The sequence below is a fragment of the Sphaeramia orbicularis genome, chromosome 19 (genome assembly GCF_902148855.1).
Source record: "Sphaeramia orbicularis chromosome 19, fSphaOr1.1, whole genome shotgun sequence".
Taxonomy (NCBI): domain Eukaryota; kingdom Metazoa; phylum Chordata; class Actinopteri; order Kurtiformes; family Apogonidae; genus Sphaeramia; species Sphaeramia orbicularis.
In genome coordinates, this window is record NC_043975.1 from 14,483,225 (window position 1) to 14,505,389 (window position 22,165).

The 22,165-nt window shown below is 36.0% G+C and overlaps 1 protein-coding gene across 3 annotated transcripts in view; it reads right to left on the minus strand.

Annotated features, from left to right (window-relative positions):
* The window catches only part of LOC115410097 (adenosine kinase-like), a 247,018-nt gene that overhangs the window by 15,418 nt on the left and 209,435 nt on the right, over positions 1–22,165 (minus strand). For all 3 annotated transcript variants that reach the window (XM_030121542.1, XM_030121543.1, XM_030121544.1), the window contains 2 exons: positions 19,358–19,393; positions 8,163–8,277 (listed from right to left, as the gene is read on the minus strand). In XM_030121542.1, the coding sequence (XP_029977402.1) occupies positions 8,163–8,277; positions 19,358–19,393 (151 nt within the window). The remainder of the gene's footprint in view (positions 1–8,162; positions 8,278–19,357; positions 19,394–22,165) is intronic.

Genomic DNA, 22,165 nt, shown 5'->3' on the forward strand with positions numbered 1-22,165 from the left:
TCTATTGGATCGCTTCCTGCTGCATCTCAGCCAAACTCTCAGCCTCGGAGAGGAAAACAACGTTACCGCTTTCTTGGCAAACGCAACAGGTTAGGAGCAAGTTGACATTCAATCTGTTTCCCTATCATAAGCAGCATCTTTGTTCACAATCGAGTTAGGAAAAAAAGTACATATGCCTGTAATTACTGTAACCACAGGCAAAAGATCATCGCCAACCAATATCCTTTCAGAGAGACATGAAAGAAAACACTTTGACGTGAGATGCCAAGAAAAAGAGAGGAGGTCTTTTCTCATGGCGCAATCTGTTAATTGATTTTGTCTAATATGGACTGAAGAACATAAACATCCTTCTTTTTAAACACGGAATTAAGATTTCTTTGAGTAAATCTAATATAATTCTGCAAGGCTTAATCTAACTTTGACAAATCACCCTGCTGAGGAAAAATCCTTTAAAGAAAAGAGCTTTTTTCGCCTCCCAGCCAGCTCCGTTTTCCACCTCATGTGATTAACATGTATAGATCAGGTCTTTTTTCTGAGTTAAAATCTGCCTGCTCTGGCCCCTCTAGAGCCCTAAAACTCACTGAGGAGCCGACTCAGGATTTATCAAGTCCTTATCAGCGATTAGAGCGGCAACCCCGGCTGAATGATCGTTTATTAGATCTCCTCACTGTTAAGGTTCAAGGCACAATGATCTTAATTACTGCTTTAATGGGAGTATAAGCAAAAGCCCAGTGTAGTTCAGCAGTGTCAGTGGCAGCTAAATAAAGGGCTATTTCCCCCTGCTCCCAGCTCTTAAAAGGCACGTTTGAAGCAGTGGTGTGATGAAAGACAGCTCCAAATGAAGGGCAGGGGGGAAAAAAAGAGAACAATAACAAATTGACATCTCTTTTTGGAGAATTATACCACGGGGGAAGGCAACCTCCCATCCTTAATCACTATAAAATGGTTTAACATGACATGCAGAGGCTGGCAAATGATCAAATCCTGACAGGAGGACAAATTGCAAACAAAATGAGAGATCAAGTTTATTAGAGCGCCGCCTCTGGGAAATGAAAATCTTTAATTCTCTTTTTACATTGACATTTATTTGGCTGGCATGAATAGCGATGTTCACACACATACACACCAGTCCTGCTTCACCTACTACTGTAAGTGCTCCGCTGCAGTGATAGCACAGTCAATGACATTTATCATGTTTGCCTTTGTAGATGACATCTGAAACACATTGTCTTTCATCCCGCCTGCATTCATCATGTATTTTATATAAAGTTCACAGAGGCGCTCGGCTCTGTCTTCACGCTGGAGCAATGAGAGAAGCAGGCAGGAATTATACATCACCTCCAGCACAATGGATGAATTCCTTTTCTTTTTAAGTGGCAGGCGTCTGCAAAGACGTTTCTTTTCAGTGTATAATGAACGGAAACTTACTTCCAGTAATTCCACTTTAAAATGAAAAATCTCATCTGCTGGGTTTATAAAAAGGGGCTTCCAATTAGAGCCTGGTGGGGTCATTGTAATGCACTTTTTAATACTATTTTCTGTTCATTAATAGCTACGAACATAATATACTATATGACTGTGTTCTTATATGTTATACTAATTGGAACAGTATAGGTCAAATATATAATTAATCCCATTATATCAAGTAGATCCTTTCAAAAGCCTTTGCTCAGAGACCTTCAGTAATTAAACATGCACCGAAAATGCACCTATTGAAGAATTTCAGTATCGAAACAAAAAAAGAGCCCTGAGAAGAAAATGTGTAACTTAACATAAATGAGAAAACTTATCACAGTTGTAAGTCTGTGAATATAATCAGCAAAACTCATGAACAGATGCATCACTTTTTATGAAACTTTGTAGAAATAATGACTGAGTGGATATCTATCAGTGAGGAGATGTGTAGTTTAATTGGATGCTATGGTTAAATGTTTGTGTTTGTCATAATGGAAGTTCTGCAACTGTTGCAAACGGCCCTAGTGTCGTCTTTACTAGTGAAATGTAGCCATACTTTAAAGCATTTCTGAAACAAAATATGGAAATAAAGCGGGGGCGCATGTGATGTGATGACATCGTGGAACTGGTAAGTGGAATTGTTAAGCAACTAGACCAAAGATTCCAAGGAACTGAGCTACTGGGGACCGGTTCTCGATTCTCATCCCTATTCCCTGGTGTCCTCCCACCCCCCAAAGACACACACCTTCATATGTTGACTGGTCAGTCTAAATCGCCTGTAGGTGTGAATGGTTGTTCTGTATACCCAGCCTTTGCCCGTTGGTAGCCAAGACAGACTCCAGCAAACACCACGACCCTCACAAGGACTAAATTGTTCAGAAAATTAATGAATGGATGAATGTTAATCACGTTATTTGTATGACAATTAATCATCAAAAAATTTGTGACAGCCTGGTTATGGTGATTTAATATATGAATCACTGATACAGATGAAAATACTGACAATATTTAGGTAATTTAATTCATTTTACAGTTGATTTAATGTAATTGTTGAATTAACGGATGTATCAATTTTTATGAAACTTGGTCGGAATAATGACTGCATGGATATCTATCAATGAGGAGAATCAAGTGGATGAAAATGCAGTGAGAAAAATCATAGATGCTTGGATTTGCTTCATTATTCATTTTTCATGCTAAAACGCCAACTTGTTGTTTTCCTTGTTAAATCTGATGTTAAATTAATGTCTTGGAGTTTTTCATGCGCATCAAATTGATAAAATTTTTGCAGAGCAGAAATGTATTTTTTGTGATGTAACGCTCTAGGATGTTAATCAGCTCTCAGAGTCTGTAGGTTCAAGTGTTTTCAGTGTTTTTAAAGCCATGATGATTGTATTTTAACATTTTGTTGTTAGAACAGAGTGGGTTTTGATACTATTGATGCGATTACACAACTACTTCAGGTGTTTGGGAGCATTTTTTGGTTGAAATAAGGGATATATTTAGCAGAAACTACAGTGCAGACACGTTTAATTACTGACTGATTAGAAGTGCTGGAGGTTCAGGATGAGACCGGTGTAATGTTGAGGACATGTGAAGCAGGAGTCGTGCTGTATCTGTGCTCTGTCTCTGGTCCCCAGTGATGAGTGATATGTTGGAGTCTTTACCTGAGGCCATCTCTCCCCGTGCTCGATGAGTGTGAACTGCAAGGGCAATGAGGAGAGACGCCCTGTGGCTCCAAACAAAGGCAGCGGCTCCCAGCAGTAATCGGAAACTATCGTCTCTTCCCCACAACGCTTAAACCAGCAACCCCTGCCTGCACAGTTATGATGACACTGCCGTTTAATGTCTGACTAACAAATATGCCTCGTATCAAAGGAAACGGGATTGACTCGAGGATCAGCATCGTCAACCTCTCCCCAAGGTCACACTGCCAGCGTTTTGCACACAAAAAAAAAAAAAAAAAAAAAAAAAGAGCAGGACGTAAGAGTTGATACATTAAAAATTGCTGAGGACTGGCCTGGAGTGTGTCCAAGACAAAGTTAGAAGTACTTCACAAATCAATGCCTGCTCTCTGCATCCCACTCACTTCTTTTATGCTCTGAAATGACAGAATGTAGAGCAAGCATTCTTTTTTTTAACATCTGGTGTCAATATTTGAGGTTAACTTCAAAGAAATCACTGATAGCACTCAGCTTTCTTCAGACAGAGATCTACCATCTATTTAAGGCGGTTCTGCAGTTTGGAGATGTGAGGTTTAAGTGAAGGGTAAAGATGTCCAAAAGGGGCCAAAAATGGGGTGGGTACAAGTCACATTTAAGCTAATCTGCACATTTTCAGGTCCCTTTTCTTTTACTCTGGGACTTTCTTGCAGTAAAAAAAAATCTGTATATTTATCTGTTACATGTCTTTAAGCAGCATCAGAGTCAAAGAGGCCGTTGATGACCAGCCAGTTTTCACAAATATGACATTATACACTTGTAGGTCGTTGACCTGCAGGGAACTGTGGGTCATATTAATGCCGATATCTAGGGACTGAAGTTAGTAAATGCGTCATTCCTGTTTTTAACTTCATTTCCTGTCATGCAGCATCAACCATCATGGGCATAGCAACATGATTGTAAGGCTATTGTATTAAAAAATTACTAATATCTCCCAAAATATTGGTTCTATCAACTTGCCGAGATATTTAATATGGAAATGGGACTGTTCCTCTACTGTAGGTACCACATTGTCCAGTTAAAAACATCTCAGTTTCTCAGAACTGTGCAGATACACACACATAGACGCTCTGAGACCTTCCAGTATTATGATATAGATATGATCATTAAAAAAACAACTATGATACCCACCAGTTATCAATAAAACAATGGCTACAAGCCCTTCTCGAGGTGATCTATCTGGAGTGGTCATCAGCCTCTATTTATTAATAATAATGCTAAGCTTAGAACATTGGAGATGTGGGAAAAAAGCTGCAGAGGATGTTAAACTGTTGTCATGACTTTTGAGAATTTCATCTATGGTAACTCTATATGTTCTGTTTGTAATCCTGATCAATAACTGTTTATTCAGTTTTTTAGATTTTTACTTTACTTGTCAGATGCTCAATACCAGATTGTGTGTCCCACAAGGGGAATAAGGGTGGGAAAGGAGGGGGGCAGAGGGGTGTGTTCTGTGTGTAACGTAGGTGTAGTGTACACTTTTTGTTGTGTAATGTTGAATTTGTTTGTTTGTTCTTGCAAACTGAAAATTAAATTCAATAAAAACAGTTGATTATAAAAAAACAACAACAACTATGATTTCGTATTATGCTTTCTATTATTTTATTGTGTCGCAAATCACACTTTTTCTGGTGTCATCTTTCACATGCATTTCATTTAACGTTATTAATACAAGGAGTGTGTTACTTGTTATATAGTATGTTATTTATTTAAAAATTCCATACACAATAAAAAAAAATAAAAAATTTCAAGTTTTTAATTGCTCTAAAACATTTTTCCTTTACTACGAGGGGTGACTGAAAAGTTTTGAGCCTAACATGGAAAGGATTAATATATGAAGACCAAATTTGGTCCATGAAATCTTTCACATATCTTAATCCTATCCACTAAATTTCTAGCTCATAGCAATCTTTTCCCTGTTTTACAGGTCCCTGAACTTTCTGTATCAAGTCTTTCCTGAAAAATGGACAAACTTGAGTATCGGGCTGATTTGTAACTATTGATGAGACTTGGGTCCATCACTATCAACCTGAGATCAAGGAGCAGTCAAAAACAATGGAAACATCCCATGTCACCAACCCCTAAGAAGGCAAAGGTCGTACGCGTACTTGATGACAGCCCGATACTCAAGTTTGTCCATTTTCCAGGAAACACTTGATACAGAAAGTTCAGGGATCTGTAAAACAGGGAAAAAGATTGCTATGATCAAGAAATTTAGTGAATAGGATTTAGATATGTGAAAGATTTCATGGACCAAATTTGGTCTTCGTATCTTAATCCTTTCCATGTTAGGCTCAAAACTTTTCAGTCGCTCCTCGTATGTGCAATATCTGCCTGGAGAAACACATTCACAGTTAATAAATTACAATAAAAAACAGGTTACATTTAGAACTTTTGCTGAGCAATAAAGGTCTCCACAGGAATAATCTGGATTTTATGATTTAGGCATTTTTAACAATTGTCAGAAAGCAAAACCTCGAGTAATGGAATGAATTTAATATCCTGCCCAGCCCATATGCATGTGTTGTGCTAATGCTAACAGTAGTCGTTAGCTGATATTAGCCAACTCAGTTTCTAATTTAATGAATGTCTAAGTCTAAAATGTTTCGGTAAACATATTTCTATGTAGAACAGTTGACTTGTTATTTATAAAAAACAAACTAAAAAAAAATTGGATTCCTTCAAAGCCTCTCTTTAGCTTATCTACAGCAGCAGCACTAGCTACTATTAGCTTAGAAATGGAGTTAGATTTCCACAAAAAACACAAGCATATGCGAACCTTACATACTGAATTGTGAGCCTTATTTTCTGCTTTAGACTTTGGCATCCACTCTGTCCTGAAACTCTACATCCAATATGCATGTATTAGGCTCCATTAGAAAGGGAGCATCTTCTAGTTTCTGTACTTAACATGTGACTGAAACATAATCTAAACTACATCAGTTTAAACATGGCTCAAATGTAACTCTAACCCAAACCTTACAATGGGTTAGGCAATGACCCGGTGGATGTTAAGAGGTTAACTTTAAAGTCTTCCATCTTTAAATATGTATGTCAGGGTTTGTTTGCTTCTCCCATCCAGACAGACAGAGTATTATGTGTTCGGTTTTAGTAGCTATGTTTGTCTACATTCATGTTTTTGTTGTTTTTTTTTTTTTTTAATAGATGCAACCAATATATTGCTGACATCAGCGGCTTCACCATGTTATGTTATATTAAAGCTTTTTATCATAAGTATGTCTGAATTTTTGCTCATTGAAGGGCTAAAATATTTACAACGGTTAACCTATTTTAAGAAAAGACGTCTTTTTCATTAGCATTAGCTTTATTAGCATCTGTACAAAATTTTCCTATATTTTATTACATTTATTATGTTCGCAACTATTACAAATTTTTTTTTTTTCTGTTTACATTTTTCTAGCTTATACATTTCTATTAATATCTTGTTACATAATTAAATATTTGCACAAGGGTCTTAATAAATGGAAAAAGAACTAAATATGAGTAAATGCTTTTAATTTTTGAGTAGAATTCATGATGTAATAATAAATAGGTCTGTCCATGTGATTCACTGAAATTAAAAAGGATGTGTTATGTTGTTATGTGGATATGTTACATCTCATTCTTCTACCGACTCTGGAGGCACCATGGACAAATAGAAGTAGAAGAATGTGACTTCTTTTTCAGGTTCTTTGCTTAAAATGGAAACGTATTAATGACAATCACCATTCCCAGTGTAATGGACTGTGCAATACTCACCCTACCTCAGTGCAATAGTCAAAACACATGCACCTTTCTTCATTTGTCTTAGTTTTTCTTAATCTTACCTTGCATGTATATCCTATTTGTTGTATATATTTCTTATCTGTAGTATAGAGTTAGCTTTTTGTATATTTCAGCAGTTTTTGTAGTACTTTAGCAGTATATGCATATTATATTTTATCTTGTAACTTTCATACATTGCTTACATTTTTCAGTATTTTGTGTGATATTTTTATACAGTCTTTTTTGCACTATTGTTTTTGCTGCTAAACAGAGCAGAGCTGCTAAACGAATTTTCATTGTTCCTGTGACAGTGACAATAAAGATCTATTCTACTATATTCTATTAAACCCATCTGTACATGTTGCATATGATGTGGAATATGTGAGGGGACAAATGAGGCAACCAGACCAGCATCAGTGGAAAAACGATAACAGTGATTGATTGTTTAAGGGGGTTAAAACGATCAGTGTTTACACAAATGACCCCTTTGTGATCCATATAAAATGTCTGTTCTCTGGAGTCTTTGTAAAGGGACATATTCCTTTATATTCACAGCCATGTTTTTATTAATGTAACCATGTGAACGATGTAAATACGTATATACCATTGAAATTTTTAAGAATGTTTAATTCTACCTGCCTTTCTCTTGCACTGGTGTGTTGCATGTTGCTGCCGTCAACTGTGAAATTTCCCCATGGTGGGATCAAAAAAGTCTTGTCTTATCTTATCTTATCTTATCATGATGGTCATGTAAGAAGCACTAATTAAGTCGTTTTAGCGCTGTTCCACTGCCTAAACCTGAATGCAACACAGATTTTATACATTTTGTGTCATTTTTCCTCTGGTCCATTGTTCTAGACCAGTGAATTTGTAACAACTCATTTGCAAAGTATGAACACGAACACCTCAGCAACAACAATTACAACAGAACATGCCTCTGTGTGGTAAATATCTGACTCTTAACCTGCTTATCGTGGGAAATAATGGAGATTTTGACCTTTTATGGATAAGCTACAAATGCAAGTGTGAAAAATATGCTAAAAGAATGAGACAGAAAATGAGCAAAGACAAACAAAAAAACTGCTTATTTTGCTTTTACTGTTGTATGTATTATGTAAAGTATAGAGAAAAGAGAAAATAACACAATAAAGCTGAATGTGTCCCCTTTAAGAGAAAATCTATGTGGGTAAGTTACAAAAATAGAAAATAAAAGTGGCCTACCAACAGTTGCCACAGTGTCGTCCTTGCCCTGAGTGAAGACCACGATTCGCTGCCTCTTTGTGTTCTCCTTGGGGAGGTTTTGGGTCTTCTTTGCGATCTCTGCAATGTCATCTGTCTGTAAAAACACCACACCACAGGGTAGGCAGGTACAGGTTAACAGCACCCAGAAGAATGCACCACGAGAGCTATTTTCTGAGGAGTTAATCAAAGATCACAAGAGTGACTGAGAGAGGTCAGCTGTTTTTTTTTTTTTCTCTATCCTGCCAGACAGATCAAGTGATAATGAAACCAGATGGTCTATGAAAAAGATCAATAAGAGCACTCAATGATGCTTCCATGCAGTTACAGGAGAGCTGCAAAATATTAGAAAGTCATATTCCCTAAGTGAGATGAAAATAAGCGTGTGAAGATATGCTGTTGTCAGATAGAGCTACTTCTGTGCATGTACTGTATCATTCTCCTCCCGAAACAGGCCATCTCTCCTCAGCATCTGCACAGAATGGATATTCTCGCCTGGAGACGACAGAACTCTCCCGAGTGCTTCCCTTTGATCATGAGTGGGATAAAAAAACCCACACCTGTCAGTGCTACTTTATTATTAACTCATCATGATGTACTATGAGCAGGTGGAATGTCTTTATCGCCGTCTCGCAGTGGGGCGGACCAGAGGCGTTGTTGGGATCCTTAGACATTGGAGGGTTCAACCCAGCCCAGATTTTCACCCAATAATTACACCATTCAAGATGTGTCGTGGTAAAATCAATACAAGATGCAAGACACTATAATACATTGACGTTAATATAAATAAAGTATTAATATAAGGCAGATGCTATTTACATCCAGGTGTAGGCGTAATATTAGATGATATGTGCACAAAGAACTAAGTCTCCCCTCAGAAAGGTTTTCTAGGATGAAGTTAATGTTGTGAATTGGTCTATTTTAAGCCAAATCATGTTTTCTTGAACTTAATCAAGGAATTTTGGGGCGTAATCCTCATTAACCTGCAACTGAAAACTGAAAATACTACTACTACCAGTATGAATAATAGAAGAAAAAAAACAAACAAACACAAAAAAAAACATAAAAAGACAGTTTTAGAAGGTGCATATATGAGATAATATGGTAGCATTAGGGGTTTTAATGTGTCATGTAGATATTTAGAGGTTGAGGATAAACGTAGTTGCAGATGTATTCCATTAGAAGTTAAAAGTCAGAATTTTGAAGATCCCAAATAGTCACTTTCTTAAATTAATTGGATAATTCATAACTTTCAACTTTTTCCAAAATGAACCAAACATATGGGTATATGATACTTTACTGTTTGCTTGAAAATTATGACTTAGCCAATTATTTTATGAAGGTGATGGTGTGGAAATTTCAACTAGAATGCCACACTAAGTCAAATTTCCAACCTGTAAAGTGGTTTCAAAATGGCTTCTACAGTAGTAATGCTGTAGTAAAATAGTACCATGTCAAAGCCTTAGGCTGCCTTTAGTTTGCAACTCTGTGAGGTTTACAAGAATATGAGGAACATCTGGAGAGAAATAAAAATAAAGAGCTTCAACAATGAAAGAGCACATTGTTAACTATATATACATATATATATATATATATATATATATATATATATATATATATATATATACACACACACACACACATAATTAGAGGAGAGTATGTAAAAACATACAAAGAATAGATGCAACATCTGCAACTAGATACAACTGGATACATTAGTATGAAAAAACATTAAAAAACTAAATTTCTTAAAAATTTGGATGTTGTAGAATCTGTATAGAATTACAAGAATTGGTCATAAAATGTGATCTGCATAAAGTCAAACTCAATGTTCTCATCCTAATATCACACGCCAATAATGAAATATTATAGTACAGTATATAACATAATATTTCATGTATTTATTTATTCTAGTGCTGTCAAACGATTAAAATCACAGGGTCGCTGTGGATATAATAATATCATTAATTGTTAATCTATATTAATCACGTTTCATTTTACACGATTGCATGTTTGCAAACAGACTCAAGAAAGAAGGGAATATATATACACATAACATGTTTGTCACAAGCTGGGCGACGTGTTAGCCGAAGTGCTAGCAGAATCCCCCGACTAACGTATGCTTCGCGTTAATGTGGTATTTTAAGATGGAAGTGCTTCAGTGAAAAGAAAACTCCCTCCTGCAGAGTGTGTATAATACTTAATGTCAGTCGACTGTTTCGTTTTGTTTCATGTCCTCATTTTCCATCCAGAGGGCCAAAGTGCTGTTTAGTGTCTTCCATTTTTATGGGTTGGTTCTGCTGCAGTCACTACTGGATCAACTGCCCTTTTGTGCATATGCTACAATAACTCTGCTTGGACAAACGGCCCGAAATGCGTTGACAGAGATGTTCAAAGTCATTCTGTGCTGCAAAGGGTTAATTGCATTAAAACTTTAATCAGATTAATCATGGCGATGGATTAATCTGCGTTAACGCGTTAGTTTTGACAGCCCTAATTTATTTACTTACCTTTTTTCCAGCTGCACTATGGATGTTTAACAGCAGACCTCCATAAAGATGAGAAATTATAATTGTTTGTGCTTGTTATTAGGTTGTGTTTGTCTGTACTTGTGATTTAGATGCAGGTCAGATCATATTTTATGACTAATTCAAGCAGAAAATTTGGAAATTTCGGAAAAATATTTTGTCTTGCCACTGCTGAATGACAAAGAAAAAATGACAGCTTAGGAAAACTTCCTGCAAAAACCACAACACTAAAGGTGGAATAGGACATTTGCACAGCACTGTATGCTATTAACACATCTGCTTTGTTTTATCTCACATTAAATCAGTCATACACACTGTGCATACCGTCCAATTTCACCTTCTCTGTATCTAGTAAACATGTATCGTAACTAAGTGAGTCAATATAAGCATGATGTTAAAACATAAATGACTCTTCTCCTCAGTTCCTGGCCTATTCTGCATCCTTTCAACCCTGTGAAAGTGGAGGTGGATCATGTGGTATTAACCTCACTGTCTTCTGAAGCCTCTGATTTTAAGCCAGGGAGGCCAGAGGTATCACATGAATCTGTTGATTCCAAACATGCCATGTTCACTTATTGGCAAAGTAATGAGGAGAATACACCAGAGACAAAGTTCAGTCTCCCAATTTATGCTCAGCCAATTTTGATTTACTTTTCTGTTATTCATGTAGTCAGACTCATATTCCCTCCAACTATGACGTAGACACGACACTGCTGTTTTAATATCTTCAAATATAACCTGTTTTTTAAACTAGTATTGATAAAAACATGCATTGTACAGCTCAGTTATTGTTCACTACATAACTTATTGCTATGAGACCTACAGAAATGTTAACAAAACCTAAGTATATTACCAAAATATATGTGAGAGCCAATTAATCCTGTATTTATAAGGTTATATACATTCATATTTTATGAATTAGTTGATGAGAACTGAATAAATAATGTTATTTGGTTAGTTTAAGTAGGCAGTATCCCATTCCTGTTGATATAAAACACTACTATGATTAAAAAAAAATGTTCATGTTAGTTGTCAATAATTTTAATTAAGTACATCAAGTAAATAAATAGTGAAAAGCCAGAGAGCTGTTTGTTGCTTAAAATGATTAGTTATGGTTAGAACATGATGAATATTTCACAAATGTAGTAAAATAACACATTTAAAACAATTAAAAATGAATTAGTGTCGAGTAAAATTGAGTAGAAACAACTCTGACACATTTTGAAAGTGTAGAAGAGAGAGTAAACACAATTAACCCTGAAGATGAAATAAAAATAATATTTATCAAAACATGAAATCATATTATTACATTTTACATGATCATTTTGCAGCCCAGTCCCATTTTAGTGACAAAATCCCTGAATTCAACGTGTTTCAATACTTTTGTCCATATAGAGAAATTAAATATTGACTTTAAGGAATATTTAAGCTTATGAAAAATGTAAAAACAAATGCATTTTCAAGCAAGCAGCAAATTTATGTAACATTCCTGAGGAGATAAAATATCAGGGTATCTACAGGTTTCAAGAAGCAGAATTTATGGCGTTTTAAGACATTTTTTAAGTCATCTTTTGTCAAATATAAGACCCTACATTCACATAAATAAAGGTACAACAGACCTCATAATTATTTCACACCTACATTTCCACTTGTCCATGACAAATGTTTCTTCTACTGACATTCAAGCTGTTAAACTTCATACCTCAACCCCCCTACCCACGAATGTAGCTCTACTCATTCCCATGTCCATTATGACAAAATGAGAAATACTAATTATACATTTGACAAATTCTTTACAAGGATTTACAAAGAAATTATAGCAATATCACTTTTTGTAAATGGATTTTTTAAAGACCTTTGAGTGCCAGATTAAGGAGTAATTATCAATTTTAAGGATAATTAAGACCTTAATTAAAGACATTTTAAGACTTGTTAAGGATCCACAGACACCCTTGAAATATGTAGTTTCATTCATACCTTTAATAGACTGATTCAAAGCACAGATAACAAGTGGTGCCAGGCACAACAAACCCCAACCCTCGCACATATTGTAACTTATTTTGGCATCGATCCAGCTGATGTCATCATGTCTATGTGTGTGCTGATGTCAGCATATCAGTTGCCTCTATATATGTGCCAAGTTTGAAGTAAATTAAAATAAAATTGATGTTTTTATAGACATGTGAAATTTCACCCATTACAAGTAAATGGGAGAAGAAAAAAGATTTTAAAAATTCATAAAAAATTTTAACTTTGACCTACTTTTTTCAAAATATAATCATATTTATTCTGTATCACTGGCAATCTATAAACCAACTTTGGTTTGAATTCAACCAATAGTTTTGCTGCTACAGACATGTGAAATTTTGCCTATTATAAGTAAATGGAGAAAAAAAAATTAAAAATTCATAAAAATGTAAACTTTGACCAACGTTCCCCAAAATGTAATGAAAGGTATTCTGGGTCACTGGCAATCTATAAACTACAGTTGGTATGAATTACACCAATAGTTTTGCTGCTACAGACATGCGAAATTCTTCCCATTATAAGTAAATGGGGGAAAAAAAGATTTTAAAAATTCATAAAAGTTTTTAACTTTGACCTACTTTTCCCAAAATGTAATGACATCTATTCTGGGTCACTGGCAATAAATAAACCCAGTTTGGTATGAATTCAACCAATAGTTTTGGTGCTAGAGTGTTAAAAAACAAACAACCTGAACCAAAAACACCCCTTGCCTCCCCTTCAGGGGGCAGGGGTAATTAAGACATTCTTCAAATCTATGCCTATATAACATCACAATGAATGGTTGTAAATGTGTGTTCTTTTGCATAGCAGGTGGATGTATATAAGTATGCTGAACCATTTATTTTAATGTTAAAACTGTATAGCTTGCATAATTGAATTAAAGGTAACATGTTGACTGGGATAAAGATGATGCTATCTGTCTTGTTTTGCTTATTTTGGGGCTTTGACTGGCTGTGTATTTGGTTGTTTTTTGCTAGTAGCATCAATGTAAATGATTCAATCAGTCAATCTAAAGTGCCTAACCTGTTTAGAACAACTCATATGTGATACCATTCCCAGCTGTGACTTTCTAAATGGATGCAGTGACAATGAGATCTGATGCTAAATAGTAAAGGTAAATGTGGGCTCATTATTTAGCTAAGAAATGTCACTGTTGAACTTTTTTTTTGGCAGATGTGTTATCAATAATATATTTTTTCAGCTGGAGATGCAAAAGACACTTACAAAAATATGGCATGAATTTCCATAGATTGATGCTTTTCTATGTCAAAACACTGTCTCAAAGTCTCTTTATGTGTCATTCACGTCATTTTCAGTATGTAGCAGCCTTTTTTGTCCTTTACTGTTTAGTCTTGATGCATGTCATTTTTTGTCTCGTTGCCTTTTTTTTTTTTATATCCTGTTTCATGTTTTTTTGTCATTTTTGTCTTGTTACGTCTTTTACAACTGATGCTTTTCTTTTGCATTTCACATGGCTTTTTAAGACATCATGAGAACACTTTTCGTCTGTTTTAATTAGAAAAATTAATTCACAAATTATATTGTATCATCGGCATATATTTTACCCAGTAAAACAGCTGTATGACCCTCATGTTACGCCTGGTTTACAGCCTAATGAATAGTCTGCATATAAATCGTTTACAAATGCTTTAAAATGGTATTGTTATTGTACAGATAAAAAGACCAAATAAGCTGTTCTGGATCTACTCACGAAACATTAGCAGCTGTAGCCTCCAACGCACAGGCTTAATAACACCACTGGGGTGGACCCTAAGTTTCACAGAGGGTTGCAGACGCTTTGAGCATCTTTATCAAAGTAACACTCGAGCACCTTCGGGGCAACAAATGCTGTGGTTATGGGAGTAATCAGGGAGATAGGCTCCATCCCAATACCACCCGCCACACTGGCTCACTCAAACCAATGAGCTTTTACACCTCTAAATGCTTCCCAAACGTCCTTTAATCAGCCCTGAGAGGTCCGGGGAGACCTCGGGCAGAGGAAAAATGGGTGTAACACTCTAAGTAAGTGCTAATGGTGAGGTTAATTCAGAGGCTGTTAGCAGGCGATGGCGAAAAAAAGGCAATTTGTCACTGTGACTGGATGTAACCACAAGCACTCCTCCAGACGCCGAATGCAAAACCACACAAGGCTTCGGCACATTGTCACCCTTTGGTTTTATGTTCGCTGACATAAAAAAGGCGCTCTACTCAGGTTTAGGGGCTAAATGGCTCTAAGGGCCAGAGGTGGGAGGGTAAGCATCATGACTGTTTAGCAGGGCAGGCTACAAAAAAAAAAGAAAACACACACACAGTAAACACAGCCGGGCAGAGCAAATACACTTACCTGAGACTTCCTACAGCTAAACAATGCAAAGAAAAACAAACAATATGATCAATGTGCTTTACCGACTGCTGACAAATGGCAATATTTATGATAGTGAGGCAATTGATCAGACACACAATCATCAAACTGTGAGATGTGAGAGCTTTACACAAGTGTTAAATTGTGTTTCTGTACTGAAGCCAGTGAGAAACTGGTGCATGCTGTTTGTTAACACCGCCGGGGAAAGATTCAATTAGAGCGTCGATGCAGAGATTTCTTTGAGCGTTTAAAGGGAACAGATCACAATCAGATCTGCTTTTCATCTGCTGTTTAAGCTGAAGAAGTGCTGCTGTCATCCATAATGTGATGATAACACTGTTACCGACACATCCAAAGTGCATCAAGCAGCGCTTTTTGGTCCGATATTGATAACTAGACAGCAACAATCACACACTGTGTACTGCTGACACATGGACCAATAAGGAGGACTTTTATTGAATTTTAATTACTCCTGAGTACACAGCAGCTTGACAAATAGGAGCAAAATAACATATATTAGATTGGGGCTTTGTAATAACTATTAGTATGACTTTTAAAAGAACATAACAGGTGAAAATAAAGATTTAAGACCATTTGTGCATGAAAAGTCAGCATGTTTTGTGATGTAAATGTTACATTTTCATTGATTTTATAAGTTTTCTTATCTTTTGTGTGATTGCATTATGTGCACATTGCAGTTTTGAAGCAATTAGTCATTCAACATCCAATTAACACTGATTAAGTGCTAAATATGCACAAAATAGCTAATTTGGCTGATACATTACAATACATAAACATTTACCTATTGCATTAATGATAAAGATTTCATTTCTACACCATTAGACAATTACACTTCATGTTTTATATACACACTTATACATTTTTTTTTTACATTTATTTTTCTTCATATAGTAAGCAGGATATTGCAGTTCTGAAAAATTTAATGTTTATTTTAATAACTATTATTTTCTATGTTGATCACATGGTTTTCCACAACATCAAGTGGTTAATTCTCCTGTCAATGACCTGCTCTAAATGCTAATGCTAATGCTAATTGATAATGCTAATGCTAGGAACTGTGTGTATTAGGATGGGTAAAAAGCAAAAACTGGTGTAATAACCTGATTTAACTTCAATCTTAAAACAAACTTTGATCCACATTGAAACATGGAACCTTAACACTAAATGCCACCACATATAAAACAGAAAAACAAGAAGTGGACGTCAATCTTGAGCTACTCTAGAAACAAAGTGCAACATATCAGACTATATAAACAGCGATCTACTCACTTTCTAGATATAAACACCTGTTTCTAAGTTAACAAACACAATTCTCTTTCCCTTGTGATTATACACTAATGAAAACATAATTATGAAGATTACATTCCATTTCTTCTCATAATAGTTTACTGCTTATTTCCAACTGTTAAAATTAATTATCAATTCATCAGTGAAGCTTGGGAAAAAATACCACAATTCTGCTGCTTTTCTATCTTCTATATAATTGTAAATTAAATGTGTTGAGGTGGAGTGATGAGTGTAATCCTTTGGAGCTATATTTTAGAATGTACAGCTCTACTGGATTGTTGACATGGTGCTGATCTACATAATCAGCACCGTGCTGTTTGAGGTTATCAGGTGAGGTTTGGAAACAGGAGTGTGTGGATATAAAATGACAGGATCTCTATGATTCCCTGAAATGACTATGTACACTATAACTATGTCATTTTAGACTGTTAACACAATTCTGATTGACATGGTTCCTATTCAGTTTGATTAAATATGAGCTTGGTTAGTGGATATTTCTGTTATACCAATTCTCAGAGAAATAATGTAAATTGCATATAACAGTAAATTGCATAAGGAACCCTCTACTGTGGTGCATTATTAAGTAAATTAATGCTAGGTTTGACTTTATTTAGCATAATCCACATGTGCTTTGTTTAATCCATAAAGACCCAGCCACCGTCGACCAAAACCATCTACTGATCTAAACTCTTTAATAACTGTTGATCCACTAATTATATCAATACATGTAAATAATTGGTGTAAAATCAAGTTTGTCATCTTTTCATGGTCTTTAGATATGACCCATTTGAGTTGGATCATTGACAATAGATGGAGACACGTGTTTTACGTTCAGTTATTGATATCTTTGCTGAAAAAGTCAGTTTTTCTTAAGTTTTTTCTGTTTCGAATATAATAACCCTCAACTTAAATCTGAGCTTTTATGAACATCTATATGATTAGTGAATTAAATGAAGAGAATACCGGTTTTTTTTAATTAAAAAACCCACAAAATGCAAAGGAAAATATTAGAAAAAATTATTGCTAAATCACTTAAGAAATGTTAAATATAGAGAACTGCTTCAAAAGTAGCACTGGGTCTTTATGGGTTAAATATGAGTTTGGTTAGTGGATATTTCTGTTATACCAATTCTCAGAGGAAAAAATGTAAATTGTATATAACAGTAAATTGCACAAGGAACCCTCTACTGTGGTGCATTATTAAAAACATTAATGCTAAGTTTGACTTTATTTAGTATGATTGTTTAATGTAAGGGAGAATAACAGAGATCAAGATCGAAACATATATTAATACCTCAAACACTGCATTTTAATTATCAATATCAGATGAAGACAGCCAATAGGTAGTGGTGTTATGAAAACAAACTACATACATCTCTAGTATTTTATCTTATTGCACTGGTAACTACAGCAGTGCATCGACTGCATGAATTGTTCTGAATGTTCCCTATGTGAACTCAGAGCTTTTAGTATTTATGCACCATAGGCAGGGAATGAAATGTAAAACATAATTTCTTCTGAAACACTTGGTTCTTAAACACCTTTAAAGGATTTTTATGCGCTGTTGAAAAAAAGAACATGATGTTGCTTTACATAATTTTTTTTTATTTTTTTACTGCTCTTCTTATGTTGTCTTTATGTATTTAGAGTGTTTTATATGTGGAAGTCTTTGTTCAATCTCAATAGGATCCTCCTGGCTAAATACAGGATAAATCAAATGCAAATAAAAAACTGAAATGAATCAAATAATAGTCACAGATTCCTAGCGCATCCTGTAGATTGTGTATATATTGATGTCGTGAAGACTTTGTACAGCTACAGTATGTGGACTGGCTCATACACAGAGAGTGAAATTGACATCTGAAAGTGACAAGAAAAAAGAAATGTGTGAAGAAAACCTCTTTGAACTGCAACCATGTAGAAATGCAGTAAGTACAGTACACAGCACTGATGTCACCTGAAAAATCACATTCATCTAACGCAATTTCGCAGAGTGTTCTGCCAAATCAGGTTGACATGGAAAATGTCAAAGAACTGTAACTACTAGGAGAGTCTACACTTTGCCCTTTGTGTTTTTTTAATGCAACCCCCCCCCCACCACCACCACTAACACCACCACCCCTCCCCTTCATTCCTATCCTTCCCTTTCCGCTGCCTTCATCCTTTCTCCTCTCTTAAACCTGTCACTGCCATCAGGATTGCATTTCTATTCCAGTCACGTTGATCACACCGTTAGTGATTCTGGATGACAATTATTCACACAGAGCAGAGCCATATTCAAGGCAGCGCCGGCTTTGAAAGAGAGACGGCACTTAAAATACCTGAGCCCATTTCAGAAACTCACACACTGCTATTTGTTTTTTTTTTTCTTTCTTTCTTTCATTTTTTTTTTTTTGAAAAGCAGCACTAGGAATATGCTAAACAGAAAAAACAGACCTGCATTTTGCACTTAAGAGGCCCTTAAAAACACATATTCTATGGGCTAACAAGTACTGTAATTTTCATTTACATGGGCTTAAACCACAGGTGGCTGTAATTTGGTTATTAAAATGCTTCAGTGTGATGTAGTGTAATGCAGAGAAGGGGAGACATACAGTATCATCCCTCAGTGCAATGAAGATAATGAGGAGGCTTTTTAACCAGGCAACCTGATGAGCCCCAAGCCTGCAGAGAAAGGCTTGAAACCATGCCCAACTTCTCAGCTTCCCAAGAGGCTTTTCAAAATTCAATAAATAACATCTGTAGGCGATGTTGGGTGCAGACCTAGCAGAGTGCGTCATAACAGAGAGCTGGCTGAACAAAGAAACCATGACGACTGCCAGGTTTCCATAGCAACTGCTGCAAGGCCTGGAGAGTATAATAGCACATCAATCACTGTCCAAAAAGAACTTCATTATCAGCAAAAATAAACCTTTAGGATCTGTTTAGTGTGCAATCGTTGGTCAACTCACCCCAAAGCCCAGCTCTTTGGCAAATGTGGCCGCCTCCTAGAAGAGAGAGAAAAAAAGAAAACACATAAATGAGCAGTTAATTACAGAGTGACAAACAAAGAGCAAGAGTGTCACACTCCAGACGTGAAGTAAAGACATCTCGCTTCCCTCAGCTCCTCACATGTGCGCCGGTGTCACTTGAGAATAAGTAACCTGAGTCGGTGTTGCTCTGCCAGCTCCTGATTTAATAGGCATGCAGCCCACCCATTTAATCTATTGCCCCACTTCATCTCATCTTACCACAGCGGCGTGAGATAACACCACGTCAGCCTGCAGCCATGAAACCACCACTGAAACCAGGAACATATGTGGGAATCCCCAGCACAGCAAGCATTCAGTACCCTCTATAACAGGTTCACTTTAAAGGACTGTACCCATGTTTTTTTTTTTTTTTTTTTTTTTTTGCAAAAGTGAGCTCCCCAACTACAAATCCATTTTAGGTGCATGCTGTGCAATTTTACATTAACACACATTTTTCCCAAAATTGCTGGAAGCCATTGATTTCCATTCATTTCCATACAAAAATACAATCTTTTTGGAGACTCTTGCAGCTCGCTTGAGTATGCCGTTACAAATTTATGCAGTAGAGACTCCTGATTTGGAAAGTGTTTTTCAGTGCCGGGCAGTGGAATCACTATGAGTAGCGGTGCTATTATTTCAGTAGTGTGCTGGTAACATCACTTTGAGCTGGGCCATATGCCAAAATACTATCATGATAACAGGTTTTATATTATTCCTTATTGATTATGATCAAAATAAATGTCAAATCCTTGTGTCTGATATGTGCTCCTGAGAGGAAGTTGAAGAAACCAGACGTTTAATTGTGGTTTTAAATTACTCCTTATTGTCAGAAGATGATAAATGCCAAACATTCTGGCCTTTTTCATCCTCTGCTCTGCGGTTAGGAAAACTAGCTGCTACACTGGTGTCTTTTCGCCCACTCTACTGGACAACGTCATGTGCATGTGTTCTGCAGATCAAGTTTTTCGTTGATATCTAAGTTCTGAAGTTTAAATTGCAGAGTTGAGTCAGTTTCTGGTTTTGTTATTCATGTCTGGAACTGAAACCAGGTTAATTCATTACAGACTGGACATTTGTCATTTGTGACGTGTCACATTTGAGAGTGGCCTACATCAGCTACTTACATCAACGGTGTCACGACACGACATCCAACTTCTTTAGCTTTAGTAAAAACCAACAGGATAATGCTATTAATACAATATATTTATCTATAGACAGACTAAGGGGGTAACTAGTGTCTGACAAGCACTGAGTATTTCACTGTCGAGCTGAGGTTGGTGACATGAAGATTAAATTTCAGTAAAGGAAAGGTGGACAACGGACCCAGCGCATGTTACATCTGTTTGTGTTTGACAGGTTGGAAACAAGTAGAGGCATGAAGAATACTAAAACTGTACTTTGCTGCTTTAATCTAATATAGTCAGATCAAAATTCTGCTTTGTTCCTGCTTCATCTAGGTTGGAAAACCAGCTTGGAAATGCAACAGCGCCACCACATGGTCTGGAGTCACTATGCTGTCATTCACTGGCTCTACCAGTGCCATTAATTAAGTACCAGTACACTTTAAGATTAATAACAGAGTGGTCACTGGTCCTAATGTGTGCTACATGCTAATGCTAACTGCTAATGGTATGGCTGGGAACTGTATGTATTAAAATGGATAAATTTAGAATATCAGTTTGGTCTGGTGTTTGGCTTCATAGAAAAAATAACATCTATTAGACATTTTACAGTTATAGGTTAAAAATTAACTGACTTAATTTCCCCTGTAGGAAAATTTTGCCACCATATTTTATTAATCCACATCCTGATACAGATACACTGGGAAAAAAATCAAAATCTTATCAAGGGTATATTTCTCCTTTCTAGTCAAAATATCTCATCACACTTAAACTAAGACATAATCACCCAGTTCACCTTAATTCAATTCAATTTTGCTTAATTCAAGCAAAAAAAAAAATCTGCCAATGGAACAAGCGAAAATTATCTTGGTAAGATTTCCTGAAACAAGATTTTGAAGATCTATTATCTAAAAATAAGTTCTTATATCTCACTGAAAAATTACTCTTTAGGTGATTATGTCTTACTGTCAGTGTGAGGAGATATTTTGACTAGAAATGAGAAAAATACACTTTGTAAGATTTGGATTTTTTCCAGTGTTGCTCCTAGCATTAGCATGAGCAAATGTATCAGTACCAATATAACTGTTATATTGATACAGAGCAAAATTATATCATTGCTGTTTTCTGAACCAAATAATTATTAAACCAAATATATATTTGATTTTTAACACAAGAACAATATCCATTTTAAGTAGAGAAACTGGAGTAAATTGGAATTCTCTTGCAGTGGGTGCACTAGGCAAATGGCAGTAATAAGCAACATCATACTTCATAAAAAACACACAACACAATCAAAACACATATTCAGAATAACCCACAGCAGTACATTTTATGAGTCTGGTTATAAATCACTGTACATAAAATGGAAACCACTGGAAACATGCGGAAGAATGACTTGCCAGATTGCAATGTAAAGTGTATGTGACTGGTACTAAGTGGACAAAAACATGCATTTGATGACAGAGGCTGTTGTCTGTCAGTTTATAACAGCACCGTAAATCGTGACAGGCAACTAAATTCACTTTTGACCCCACGTGGGGCAATAAATTGCTGCTATGATTCTAAATAATCCAATTATGTGCAGAAGGGGGGCTGGTGTTTGTGCGACCTCGGGGAGAGGTTGACA